General features: G+C 35.7%; 1 protein-coding gene across 1 annotated transcript; it reads right to left on the bottom strand.

Annotated features, from left to right (window-relative positions):
• Positions 1-9,802: 9,802 nt before the first annotated feature.
• LOC112778284 (uncharacterized) lies at positions 9,803-13,177 on the bottom strand. Its single transcript, XM_025822619.1, has 2 exons — positions 10,680-13,177; positions 9,803-10,562 (listed from the first exon to the last, which is right to left on the bottom strand). The coding sequence occupies exons 1-2, from the start codon at positions 13,175-13,177 to the stop codon at positions 9,803-9,805; spliced, it is 3,258 nt and encodes a 1,085-aa protein (XP_025678404.1).
• Between the last annotated feature and the right edge of the window lie 1,244 nt (positions 13,178-14,421).

Raw genomic sequence — 14,421 nt, forward strand, 5'->3', positions numbered from 1 at the left:
ATTAGAGGTAATCCATAATAATTGTGTTTTTTTTTGTTGTAGTTGTTAATTCTTTGCAATACTTGTTGTTAGATTTCATTCTAGTTGTCAATTTACTATGCTTTTCTTTTGTGCCTTCCAAGTGTCTGATGAAATGCATGGTTGGATTTTAGTATAGATTTTATTCCTCTTGGCCTAGGTAGAGTAATTAGTGACTCTTGAATTATCTAATGCCTTTGTTGATTGATAATTAGAAGTTGCTAATTGATTTGGATACCACTAAAGCTAGCCTTTCCCTTGGGAGTTGGCTAGGACTTGTGGAATCAAGTTAATTCATCCACTTGACTTTCCTCCATGGTTAGAGGTTAACTAAGTGGTAGCAATGGACAATTTTCATCACAATTGAGGAGGATAATGAGGATAGGACTTCCAATTCTCATAACCTTGCCAAGAGTTTTCATAGTTGTTAGTTTATTTCCTTTGCCATTTATATTTCTTGTTTCTTATCCCAAAAACCCCAAAATATCTCATAACCAATAACAAGACACTTTATCGCAATTCCTAGGGAGAATGACCCGAGGTTTAAAACTTCGGTTTATAATTTTAGGGGTTTATTTTAGTGACAAACAAATTTCTGTATGAAAGGATTAATGTTGGTTTAGAAACTATACTTGCAATGAGAATTCATTTGTGAATTCTAAACCGTCAAAAATCCATTCATTAACACACTGAGCACTTCTAACACCCATCTCCTTCACATTAGAACACGTTTCTCCCACTTGTTAAAGCCTCAATAAAACATACGTTACACTCGTCTCCACATACTCATCACTCACTCTCCACCACTCACTCACACATAAATCACATTCACTCTTCCTTATTGTCATTTATTCATTATGTCAACTGGTGCACGAAATTGTGATTCACACTTTTCACAACTCCGCACAACTAACCAGCAAGTATACTGGGTCATCCAAGTAATACCCTACGTGAGTAAGGGTCGATCCCACAGAGATTGTCGGCTTGAAGCAAGCTATGGCCATCTTGTGAATCTCAGTCAAGCGGATTCAAATGATTATGAGGTTTTGATAATTAAAAGATAAATAAAACATAAAATAAGATAAAGATACTTATGTAATTCATTGGTGGGAATTTCAGATAAGCGTTTGGAGATGCTTTGTTGCCTCTGAACTTCTGCTTTCCTATTTTCTTCTTCCAACCAAGCGTGCTCCCTTCCATGGCAAGCTGTATGATCCTCTCGGATGAAAAATACCAGGTACGATCTCTGCACGGCTAATCAACTGTCGGATTTCTCGTCTCGGATGAAAAATACCAAGTACAGCTACAGCATGGCTAATCATTTGTCAGTTCCCGCGAGTGTTGGAATAGGACCCTTGTCCTTTTCCACACTGTCACTGCACCCAACATTCACATGTTTGAAGCTCGTCACAGTCATCCTTTTCCAGATCCTACTCGGAATACCACAGACAAGGTTTAAACTTTTCGGATCTCAAGAATGGCTGCCAATTGGTTCTAGCCTATACCACGAAGATCCTAATCTCACGAACTTGATCCGTGTATTAGAGATCCAAGAGAATATACTCCGGCTGTCTTCCAATGACTATGTTGAACATCATGTAGACCGCTTTGTGGTTGTCAGGCATGCGGATCTTAGCTAAGCGAGTAACGAAGATTGGGTGATTGTCACGGGTCACCCATTCATTCTGACTTAACTGAATTAAGTTCAAGAGTATATCTTGGAGAAGAAGTAGGCGTGAATTGAAAGATAAACAATAGTACTTACATTAATTCATGAAGAACAGCAGAGCTCCACACCTTAATCTATGAGGTGTAGAAACTCCACCTTTGAAAATACATAAGAGAAGGAGGTCTGGGTATGGCCATGAGGCCAGCCTCCAAACGTGTTCCAAGATGATAAAGTCTGTTAAAGATTTTGAATACACTAGTAAAAAGTGCTATTTATACTAAACTAGTAACTTAGGTTTATAGAAAATGAGTAACTAAGTGCAGATAGTGCAGAAATTCACTTCCGGGACCCACTTGGTGTGTGCTTGGGCTGAGCATTGAAGCTTTCATGTGCATAGGCCACTCTTGGATTTAAACGCTAGCTTGGGTGCCAGTTTGGGCGTTTAACTCCAGTTCTTGTGCCAATTCTGGCATTTTACTCCAGAAAAGGGTCTCAGGTGGACGTTTGAATGCCAGTTTGGGCCATCAAATCTCGGGCAAAGTATGGACTATTATATATTGCTGGAAATCCCAAGATGTGTACTTTCCAACGCAATTGAGAGCGCGCCAATTGGGCTTCTATAGCTCCAGGAAATCTACTTTGAGTGCAGGAGGGTCAGAATCCAACAACATCTGTAGTCCTTTTTCAGCCTCTGAATCAGATTTTTGCTCAGGTCCCTCAATTTCAGCCAGAAAATACCTGAAATCACAGAAAAAAACACAAACTCATGGTAAAGTCCAGAAATGTGATTTTTGCATAAAAACTAATAAAAATATAATAAAAGGTAACTAAAACATACTAAAAACAATGTAAAAACAATGCCAAAAAGGGTATAAATTATCCACTCATCACAACACCAAACTTAAATTGTTGCTTGTCCCCAAGCAACTAAAAACAAAATTGGATAAAAAGAAGAGAAAATATAATAAATTCCAAACTTAACAGTGAACTTAGTTCCAATTAGATGAGCGGGGCTAGTAGTCTTTTTGCTTCTGAACAGTTTTGGCATCTCACTTTATCCTTTGAAGTTCAGAATGATTAGCATCCATAGGAACTTAGAATTCAGATAGTGTTATTGATTCTCTTAGTACAGTATGTTGATTCTTGAACACAGCTACTTTATGAGTCTTGGCAGTGACCCTAAGCATTTTGTTTTCCAGTATTACCACCGGATACATAAATGCCACAGACACATAACTGTGTGAACCTTTTCAGATTGTGACTCAGCTTTGCTAGAGTCCCCAGTTAGAGGTGCCCAGAGCTCTTAAGCACACTCTTTTTGCTTTGGACCACGACTTTAACCGCTCAGTCTCAAGCTTTTCACTTGACACCTTCACGCCACAAGTCCATGGTTAGGGACAGCTTGGTTTAGCCGCTTAGGCCAGGATTTTATTCCTTTGGGCCCTCCTATCCATTAATGCTCAAAGCCTTGGATCCTTTTTACCCTTGCCTTTTAGTTTAAAGGGTTATTGGCTTTTTCTGCTTGCTTTTTCTTTTTCTTTCTTTTTTCTTTATTTATTTTTTTTTTTTGCTATTTTTTTCATAAGCTTTTGCTTTTCACTGCTTTTTCTTGCTTCAAGAATCAATTTTATGATTTTTTATATTATCAATAACATTTCTCTTTTTTTTTATTATTCTTTCAAGAGCCAACAATTTTAACATTCATAAACAACAAATTCAAAAACATGCATTGTTCAGGCATTCATTCAGAAAACAAAAAGTATTGCCACCACATCAAAATAATTAAACTATTTTCAAGATAGAATTTGAAAATCATGCACTTCTTGTTATTTTGCAAATAAAAACATTTTTCAGTTAAGAAAGGTGAATGATTCATAGAACATTCATAGCTTTAAGACATAGACACTAGACACTAATAATCATGTAATAAAGGCACAAACATAGACAAAACATAAAGCATAGAATTCAAAAAACAGAAAAATAAGAACAAGAAAATTAAAGAACGGGTCCACCTTAGTGATGGTGGCTAGTTCTTCCTCTTGAAGATCTTATGGAGTGCTTGAGCTCCTCTATGTCTCTTCCTTTCCTTTGTTGCTCCTCCCTCAAGGCCTTTTGGTCCTCTCTGATTTCATTGAGGATAATGGAGTGCTCTTGGTGCTCTATCCTTAGTTGCCCCATGTTAGAACTCAATTCTCCTAAGAAGGTGTTGATTTGCTCCCAATAGTTTTGTGGAGGAAAATGCATCCCTTGAGGCATCTCAGGGATTTCTTGATGAGGAATTTCCTCATGTTCTTGTTGAGGTCCATGAGTGGGATCTCTTGTTTGCTCTATCCTCTTCTTAGTGATGGGCTTGTCCTCATCAATAAGGATGTCTTCCTCTATGACAATTCCAACTGAATTGCATAGGTTACAGATGAGATGAGGGAAGGCTAACCATGCCAAAGTGGAGGGTTTGTCTGCCACCTTGTAGAGTTCTAGAGGTATGATTTCATGAACTTCTACTTCTTCTCCATTCATGATACTATGAATCATGATAGCCCGGTCTATTGTGACTTCAGACCGGTTGCTAGTAGGAATGATATAGTGTTGGATGAACTCCAACCATTCCCTAGCCACGGGTTTGAGGTCAAGCCTTCTTAATTGAACCGGCTTGCCTCTTGAATCTCTCTTCCATTGAGCTTCTTCTATACAGATGTCCATGAGGACTTGGTCCAACCTTTGATCAAAGTTGACTCTTCTAGTGAAAGGATGAGGATCTCCTCTCATCATTGGCAAGTTAAATGCTGATGAGCGGATAATTTATACGCTTTTTGGCATTGTTTTTATTATGTTTTTAGTATATTTTAATTAATTTTTATTAGTTTTTAAATAAAAATTACTCTTCTGGACTTTACTATGATTTTTTGTGTTTTTCTATGATTTCAGGTATTTTCTGGCTGAAATTGAGGGACCTGAGCAAAAATCTAATTCAGAGGCTGAAAAAGGACTGTAGATGCTGTTGGATTCTGACCTCCCTGCACTCGAAGTAGATTTTCTGGAGCTACATAAACCCAATTGGCGCGCTCTTAATTGCCTTGGAAAGTAGACATCCTGGGCTTTCCAGCAATGTATAATAGTCTATACTTTGCCCAAGATTTGATGGCCTAAACTAGTGTTCCAAGTCAGCTTAAGAATTCTGGCGTTTAACTCCAAAACTGGCACAAAAGCTGGAGTTAAACGCCCAAACTGGCACAAAAGCTGGCGTTTAACTCCAAGAAAAGTCTCTACACATGAAAGCTTCAATGCTCAGCCCAAGCACACACCAAGTGGGCCCGGAAGAAGATTTCTGCATTAATTACTTATTTCTGTAACCCTAGGCTACTAGTTCTCTATAAATAGGACCTTTTACTATTGTATTGACACAGATCTTTGGACGTTTAGTCCCTAGACCTTGGAGGCTGGCCATTCGGCCATGCTTACACCACTATCACTTTTGTATTCTCAATGGTGGAGTTTCTACACACCATAGATTAAGGTGTGGAGCTTTGCTGTTCTTCATGAATTAATACAAAGTACTATTATTTTTCTATTCAACTCAAGTCTATTTCTTCTCCAAGATATTCATTCGTTCTTCAACTTGATGAATGTGATGATCCGTGACACTCATCATCATTCTCACCTATGAACATGTGCCTGACAACCACCTCTATTCTACTAGCAATGGCTTAAATGCGTATCTCTTGGGTTTCTAATCTAAGATTGGAACCTTCGTGGTATAGGCTAGAATTATTGGTGGCCATTCCTGAGATCCGGAACGTTTAAACCTTGTCTGTGGTATTCTGAGTAGGATCTGGGAAGGGATGACTGTGACGAGCTTCAAACTCGCGATTGTGGGGCGTGTGATAGACGCAAAAGGATCAATGGATCCTATTACTGGTATAGGCAACGGTTTTGAACACAAATTTTAAACAACGGTTTCAAACCGTTACTCGAGAAGCAACGGTTTTAGACCGTTCTTTTTCATGATACAACGGTTTAAATCCGTACCTGGATTGGCAACGGTTTTAAACTGTTGTAGTTTTGTTATCCACAACAGCAACGGTTTTAAAGCATTACCGTTGGTGTCATTTTTTGGTAACGGTTTTTGTACTGTTGCCCCTTTATAGTTGTCTAACACAACGGTTTAAAACCGTTACCATCAGTGTTTTTTTGGCAACGGTTTTAAAATCATTGCCATTTTATAGTCATCTAAGACAACGGTTTAAAAGCATTACCATTAGTTATTTTGGCAACGGTATGAAAGTGTTACCGTTGGTGTTATTTTTTGGCAACGATTTTAATACCGTTGTCCTTTGTAACTTTTGACAACGGTTTTTTGTTGTAATGTATAATTCTTTATTTACAATAGTAGTTTTCTCATGAATAAAATTAATTTTATTTTTTTAATTATTTAGAGTCAATAAATAATCTAAACTATTTGAATAAAGTCACTAAAGAGAAATAATTGAACATTTTTCATCAAATTTGACTTACAAAGATTATTGTAAGATTTGCAATCACATTCAAAATACCACAATATTATCATGACAACCTCGAGCTATATCATCTAATGTTGCAAAACATATAACAAAGAAGAGTTGAAATAGCTAAGTAGCAAATAGATTTATCATCATGTCCGATCGACAAGTTCATGACTTTTACTCTGTAACACTTGCTCTTAAAATTTGACCTTAATCAAGTTCGATTTCCCCTTCAACATAGTTTTCCTGTAAAAAAAGAAAAAAAATCAAATATAAAACTACACATCTTTAATATTAATAATGTCTACTAAAAATGTTTGAGAGAGAGAGGAGAAACATATATATCTTAACATTCTTCTATTAAGATACACAAAACAATTGAATCAACATCAACATAATCAACCATTATTTAAGATATGATAACAATATAGAAACTTTAACAATAAATAATACCTCCTCATGCGCATCATTGTTCGGATTGCCTAAAGTGCTTCCTAGTCGAGCAGCTAACATCTCAAGGTCCACTCCTGAACTCTTTTGTTGCAACATCATCTTAACAAGCGATTTTAGTTCATCTACTTCTTTTTGCATCACATCAACTTTACCCTCTAATGATGCTTTCTCAGCTGCATGTTGCTACTTAAAGGTGGCAATTTCTTCATTTTTCTTCAACAAAGTTGGTGTGGTAACTCTTCCGTGACATCGCACTCTCCCTGCCTTCTCTTTTCCAAATATGGATTGAAAAGCTCTAATTGCTGATTCTTTAGACTTTTTATTCTCAGCTTGCAGATGTGCCTATATTAATGTGAAGAAAAATAATAATAACAAAAAAGAGTAACTACACACTTGGACTCAAAACATATATCATTTGACAACATCAAATCAAATAAAGATAACCACAAATGATGGACAAATTACCAAGACACAAGAAATCCATAACCTAGTTTAATCAAATTAACTCCCAATACTTACAATAACATCCAAAGTGTCTTCATCCAATGATTTTCCCTTTGTGCTTTGGCGAGTCTCAACAAACTTTTCTGCTTGAGTAGGTGGTTCATTATTTTCCTTAGAAGCAGCCTATAAGTCCAGTTCAACAAGCATTTATATAGAGTTAAAAATGCACGTAGTCTTGCACCCCACATACACATACAAATGCACAAAGAATAAAAAATTGTACCAATCTTGCACGTATTCTTGCAAAATTTATTGGTCCCTTTCGATGGCTAAATTTCTGTTGTGCCCTATTTTTCTTATTATGCGCAGACATTTTCTACATAGCAAGAGACAAGTATTATAAAAAAATTATCATATTTCACTCATAAATGTATATAACTCATAATTGCATAAACAGACTACAATAAGTTGCACATGTCTTAACCTTAACTTTCTCAGTTCTCCAATAAGCAATCAACTTGCGAAAATGACTCTCAGGTATGCTTTTAGGACGATTTTTCAGCATTTCGTTAACACTTTTGTATGGCAGAAAATGATTTTGCTTGATTGTGGTCTTATACTGTCTCCAATTGTCATTGATACGAGCAAGGACTATCCTCTTTCCTTCAGTTGGAATAATGAACTTAGCCTATAAAACACAAATATTATTTGCTAGTAAGAATAAAATACATGTGTACATTTCCAAATAGTTTCTAAAAGAGACAATAATAATATTCTCACTTGAACATACTCCCAAATGGCTTCTTTATCTTTAATCCCCTTCCAATTTGTGTAAATTAATGGACAAAAATCTGAATTCCTTGCTACTGTGCCCAAAAATTTGCTCAAGTTATTTACAACTTCATCAGTAGGACCAATTGCCTCCCCTTCAATATCTAGAGTAATTTCTTCTCTATCTTCCAACTGTCTTGCATGAATCTTCAAGCATTGTGTAGGACCTCGTGTTTTCTTCACTATTGTCTCTATACAAAGAGCTCAGAATAAGGCCATCAGCATCATTGGTCAATTAAAACAAGGCATGAAATCAGCCATTAACAAGGATAAAGCAGCACTAAATAGCAAAGTCAACCCATACAAACTCACTAAAACCAAATCAGCACTTATAAAAGAGCTCAGAATAAGGCCATCAGCATCATTGCTCTATCAAAACAAGGCATGGAATCAGCCATTAACAAGGATAAAGCAGCACTAAACAGCAAAATCAACCCATATAAACTCACAAAAACCAAATCAACACTTATAAAAGAGCTCAGAATAAGGCCATCAGCATCATTGCTCTATCAAAACAAGGCATGAAATCAGCCATTAACAAGGATAAAGCAGCACTAAACAGCAAAATTAACCCATATAAACTCACTAAAACCAAATCAGCACTTATAAAAGAGCTCAGAATAAGGCCATCAGCATCATTGCTCTATCAAAACAAGGCATGGAATCAGCCATTAACAAGGATAAAGCAGCACTAAACAGCAAAATCAACCCATATAAACTCACTAAAACCAAATCAGCACTTATAAAAGAGCTCAGAATAAGGCCATCAGCATCATTGCTCTATCAAAACAAGGCATGGAATCAGCCATTAACAAGGATAAAGCAGCACTAAACAGCAAAATCAACCCATATAAACTCACTAAAACAGCAACAACAACCCATATAAAACTTCCTAACCACCTATATCTACTACAATTCAGATAAAACTTCCTAACCACCTATAATCCACTAAGCATGCATAACTAAACTGACTAATTTAACAAAAACTGAACAAACTAATTAAACTAAGAAAAAGCTAATAGGAAAAAAAATTGAGAACCTGCAAAAAATTTACCTTTCAAAGTATTGTCTATGTTCTCAGCCTCAGTTGGATTAATATAATCCTTGTCCTGCTCCTCTATAATATCTCCTTCATTCTCATCCAATTGCTCTTCACCATCAGGTTCATTGTTAAGTTGAAGAAAAGTATCAATCGGCATTGAAGCAAATTGACGTGTTTTTCCCTTCTTAGTTGGCCTTTCTTGCAAGCTGCCACACTCTTCAATATCATCTTCAATTGTGGTCTCTTTTCTCTTCAAATATTGAGTCATTCTAGAATCTACTTCTTTAGTATTCTTGTGAGCCACAGCAGTAGATTTAGAAGGAAGTTCTTTTTCTTGTCTACTTGTTGATCCTTGTGAGTGAGTCATACTTGCTTCCATCTGTACTTTACTTTTCTTCAAATTCTGTCCTTTTTCTTTTGCAACTTTTGGCTTTTCTATAAAATTCTGCTTATCATTTGCTTGGACACTATTTTTTCTTAACTTCTGCTCCCTTTCCCTATCACTAAGGGTTTTTATCCTCTTAAGTGGTGGTGGTGGTTGATGTTGCTGCTGCCCAGAAGACATCTTTTCTCGCTTAACTTCCATATTCTTGAAGAACTTTGCACGCAATTCAGCACTTGACTTTGAATCTATCTCATTTTCAATGAATTTTTTGAACATTTTCTGAAAAAGGAAATAAAATAATGAGATTAGTATACATCTTAAAGAATCTATTAACATAATAGTAAAAAACCAAATCACATATTAAAAGAACCAATAATCTATAAGAAATGCACCTGTTCATAAACAATTACACCAAAAATAAAAGTAAAAAAAATTATTCTATGTTGAGAAGAAAAATCTCTTTAAAGATCAGAATCATCATCATATTCAGCTTGTTGTAGAACAAGTGAAGGTTTCTCAATGATTGTATTTGGCATGTCTTCTCTAGTCCATTGAACTTCACAATTATCCTTTGGCACAAACAAATTATTTGCTTGATCAAAGGGGTCCTTCTGATTAGACTCTTCGGCTTCAACATCATACCCATCATACATATTGAATAAATCCCTTGGCACTGTGTCCATGACATAATGCTTGTCTTTGTTAAAAGGGTCTTGAATATAAAAACATTGGTGGACTTGTGAAGCTAATACAAAAGGATCATCCCGAGAACATCTTTTATTAAAATGAACTGAAGTTAGACCAAAATTCTCTTCCTCAACTTCAAACCAATCACAATTGAAGAGAACAAATTTGAAACATGCATAATAGTCTAACTCAATTATGTCATTTATTACACCAAAATATGTTACGGCTTTTGTCATTGGATTGTTGTCCTTAGCACTAGCAAAGCTTGGTGTTTCGCACACCAAAGTCACACCACTGTTTTGAGTTGTGTGGCTTGCATCATGTTCTCTAGTTTGAAATTTGTAGCCATTGATTACATAACTAGAAAATCGTTTTGCAACTGTGTTTGGGCCTCTAGACAAATCTTTAAGTTGTTTCGGAACATCTTCATAAGAAGCACGCTCTTTGAACCATTCACTAAAATCATGGCTTAGAGTTATTGCCTTCTTCCATTTTCTACCTTTAGTTTGATTGTTGACATGTTCCTCATACTCTCTAAAGTAAGCAAAGAGCGAGTAAGTTAAATTTTCTAATAGAGAATTGGTAATTGAAAAATATATAAAAAAATACCTAATGTAGTCTTTAACTTTATCACAATTAAATAAGATGTACCGATGAGCTTGTATTTTTGAGTTGGTATCTAGAGAAAAAGGTTGCCCTTTCCTCTTTCCACCAATTGGTCGCCCCAAGCATGCAAAATAGCTATCATGACATACGTCAGCTTCACTGCAATTATCATAATTTTGTGTCCTCCTACTCAGCCTTGTATCCACATCAGGACTTAAATACCTTGAGCAAAATGTCAAGCATTCCTCGGCTAAATATCCTTCAGCAATTGAACCTTCGGGGTGGCTCTTATTGCGAACGTAGGACTTTAACCTACACAGATATCTCTCGATGGGGTACATCCACCTAAATTGAACTGGGCCACCCAACCTCAACTCGTTTACCAGATGAATAGGTAAATGGACCATTATATCAAAGAAACTAGGAGGAAATATTCTTTTCAATTGGCACAAAATCTCTCTAATATCTACTTCCAGATGATCTATTGTATCATTTTCAACAACTTTTTGGCACAAGGAACGAAAGAATGAACCTAGATAAATTAAAGGGCCAACTACTTGATTCTGCATTGTGCATTTTATAGCTACTTGCAACATATAATGCAACATAAAATGAGCATCATGACTTTTGTAGCCTGATATCTTTTTCTCAGCAACATGAACACACCGAGAAATATTAGAGGCACTACCAGATGGCAATTTTACTAAGTTCAAAATATCACAAAAAATAGTTTTTTCTTGATTAGTAAGGTTAAAACAAGCCTTAGCAATTTTTGCTTTCTTGCCACCATCTATCTCCTGTGGTTGAAGGATTTTTCTTATGCCCATATCTTTGAGATCGTAACGAGCATTTGCATGATCTTTGGACTTTCCTGGAATGTCTAATAAAGTTCCAATTATGTTATCACATACATTTTTCTCGATGTGCATAACATCAAGACAATGACGCAATGTATTTTGTTTCAAATATGGCAACTCAAAGAAAATGGACCTTTTCTTCCATGGACCATCAATTTTATTTTTTTGCTTCTTCCCAAATACATTGTCAAAATCTTTCAAATCTTCAAAAATTTGTTCCCCATCTAATAAAGCTGGTGAAGACCTCAATTCAACATTGCCATTGAAAGATCTTTTATCCATCCTATATGGATGATCCATACCCAAAAATTTACGGTTATCCATGTAGCACATCTTCCGGCTATGTTTTAAATAACAAGAGGAGGTGTCATAATTACAGCAGGGACATGCTAACTTTCCCTTTGTGCTCCAACCGGATAACATAGCATAAGCTGGAAAGTCACTTATGGTCCATAAAAGTGCTGCATGTAGTTGAAAAGTTTTATTCTTTGAAGCATCATATGTTTTCACTCCAACTTCCCATAAAACCTTCAACTCTTCAATTAATGGCTGAAGATACACATCAATGCTTTTTCCAGGCGAACATGGTCCAGGGATGAGCAAGGACATCATGACATACTCTGGTTTCATGCAACACCATGGAGGAAGATTGTATGCGACCAAAACTACCGGCCATGTACTATGGGAGATGCTCATGGTTCTAAATGGATTAAATCCATCGCTAGCTAGCCCTAATCTTATGTTACGAGATTCTTCAGCAAAATCAGGATGAAGCCTGTCAAAGTCTTTCCATGATTGGCCATCAGCTGGGTGTCTTAACTTTCCATCCTTTGAACGATGTTCATCGTGCCACCTTAGTGATTCAGCTGTTTTTGAACACAGGAACAGCTTCTTAAGCCTTGGAATCAAGGGAAAATGTCTCAAGACCTTTGCAGGCACAGGTTTTTTCTTCAACTTATCAACTTCTATATCTATCTCAACATTTTCTATGTACCTGGAAGCTCCACAAATAGGACAAAATTCTTCATCTTCATATGTATCCCGGAACAGAACACAATCGTTGGGACAAGCATGAATTTTATTATAACCAAGTCCTAAATCTTTTACCATGGCCTTGATTTTATTGAAAGAATCAGGAATATTCAAATGAGGAATCGCTTCTTTCAGTAACTCAAGAAGAGCAGTAACGGATGCGTTGCTCCAACCATTAAGAGTCTTCAACAAATACAATCGGATAACGAATGATAATGTCAAAAATTTTTTACAGCCAGGATATAACTCTTGTTTTCCTTCTTCAAGCAAGTTATAAAACTTTTTTGCATCTTCGTTTGGCCCATCACCATCTTTATCTCCTTCAAGCACATGCCGAAACGTCTCGTTTAGCAGCCCATGAATGTCGTCGACAAGTCCTTCATGGACTTCACTCTCATCGGTTTCACTATCCATGCGACTTATCCTTTCGCCGTGATGAACCCACACAGTGTAACCTTTTTGAAATCCCTTACTTATTAAATGATCATAAACTTCATCCCTTCGCCCCCAACTAAAGTTATTACATATAGAACAAGGACAAAGAATTTCTTGTCCTTGTGGTCTACCTTTAGAAAAGGCAAAATCCAAAAATGAATTAACACCATGTTGGTAACCCTCAGTATGTCTTGGTAAACTAGTCCACCCTTTGTCCATTACTTTGTCAACTAAAATAAAAGACATGGACATATATTTTAGACTAATTATAAGTGATTTTTTCATTCAAGAGCTTATTGCATCTAAAGAATTTCTAGAAGTCAACCACACATATTCAAAAGAGAACATCTCAACCAATCATGAGACTAACAATTTGTATCTAACAAACTATGCAAAGAAGCTTAATCCATCAATTAATCAGTAAATATTCTTAACAATTAAATGTTCAAACAAATTTAAAAAGATAATATATTAAATGATTTACCTGTAGTGTAGCTCAATATCTAAGGTAGTCGCAGCTACAGAGAGACGCGCTATTTGATTCTCTGTTTCTGGTTTTAAAGAGACAAACAAAAAAAACAACAAAGAATAAAAATATAAGTAATTCATAACCAGATTTTTTAACAAAAAACTCACTTTTAAAACCAATTTTTAGAAATCTTATTTTCAAAAGTGATATATAACTAAAAAATCAAACAATAGAATTATCAAGTTTAGCAACACAGAAATCCAGAACACAATGCACTAACAAAACGTGTTCATCTTCAAATAGACAGCATCATCATATGTTTCTTCTACTACACTCTATCCCCAAGAAAAAATCTAAAACAATTAGTACAATGATGAGTTTTGCTAACCAGAACTCAAATTAATGAACAATGCACAAACAGTTTTTGAATTTGAACAATGCAGAAACGGCCAAATACAAGTTTCCCTTTATATCTTATTAGCTAAATAAAGCCTCAAAACAGTTTTTGAACAATGCACAAACATCACCACTTTCCTTTCTTCTTCTTAAATCCAACAAAAATACCCAACAGCCAAAGCCCTAACTAAGCAACAGAAACTCAGAGAAGAACACTTACCACAAATGACAACCCACAAACGGCCGATGCAGTGAAGCAGTAGCAGCAAAGAGACAACCCACAGATGACAACCCTTTTTTTGATTTTAAAGAGACAAACTACAACAGCAACAAAGAATAAAAATATAAGCAATTCATAACCATAACTGTAATACTAACGTAACAATCACTTTCATGCCTGAAATAAATTGATTTCTCAAAATAAACAACAAACCATTCAAAGTGAACGAAGTATATAAATAAATTACTCAGAGATGCAATGAATGATATATAAATGCATTTTTTGAAACTTTAAATAAACTGTTCTAACTAAGTGTAAACTGACAAAGACCAAATAATGGATAACTTTTCTTTAAATGAGAACAGCATTTTGAGATAA

This window comes from Arachis hypogaea, chromosome 19, assembly GCF_003086295.3.
Source record: "Arachis hypogaea cultivar Tifrunner chromosome 19, arahy.Tifrunner.gnm2.J5K5, whole genome shotgun sequence".
NCBI classification, from domain to species: Eukaryota; Viridiplantae; Streptophyta; class Magnoliopsida; order Fabales; family Fabaceae; genus Arachis; species Arachis hypogaea.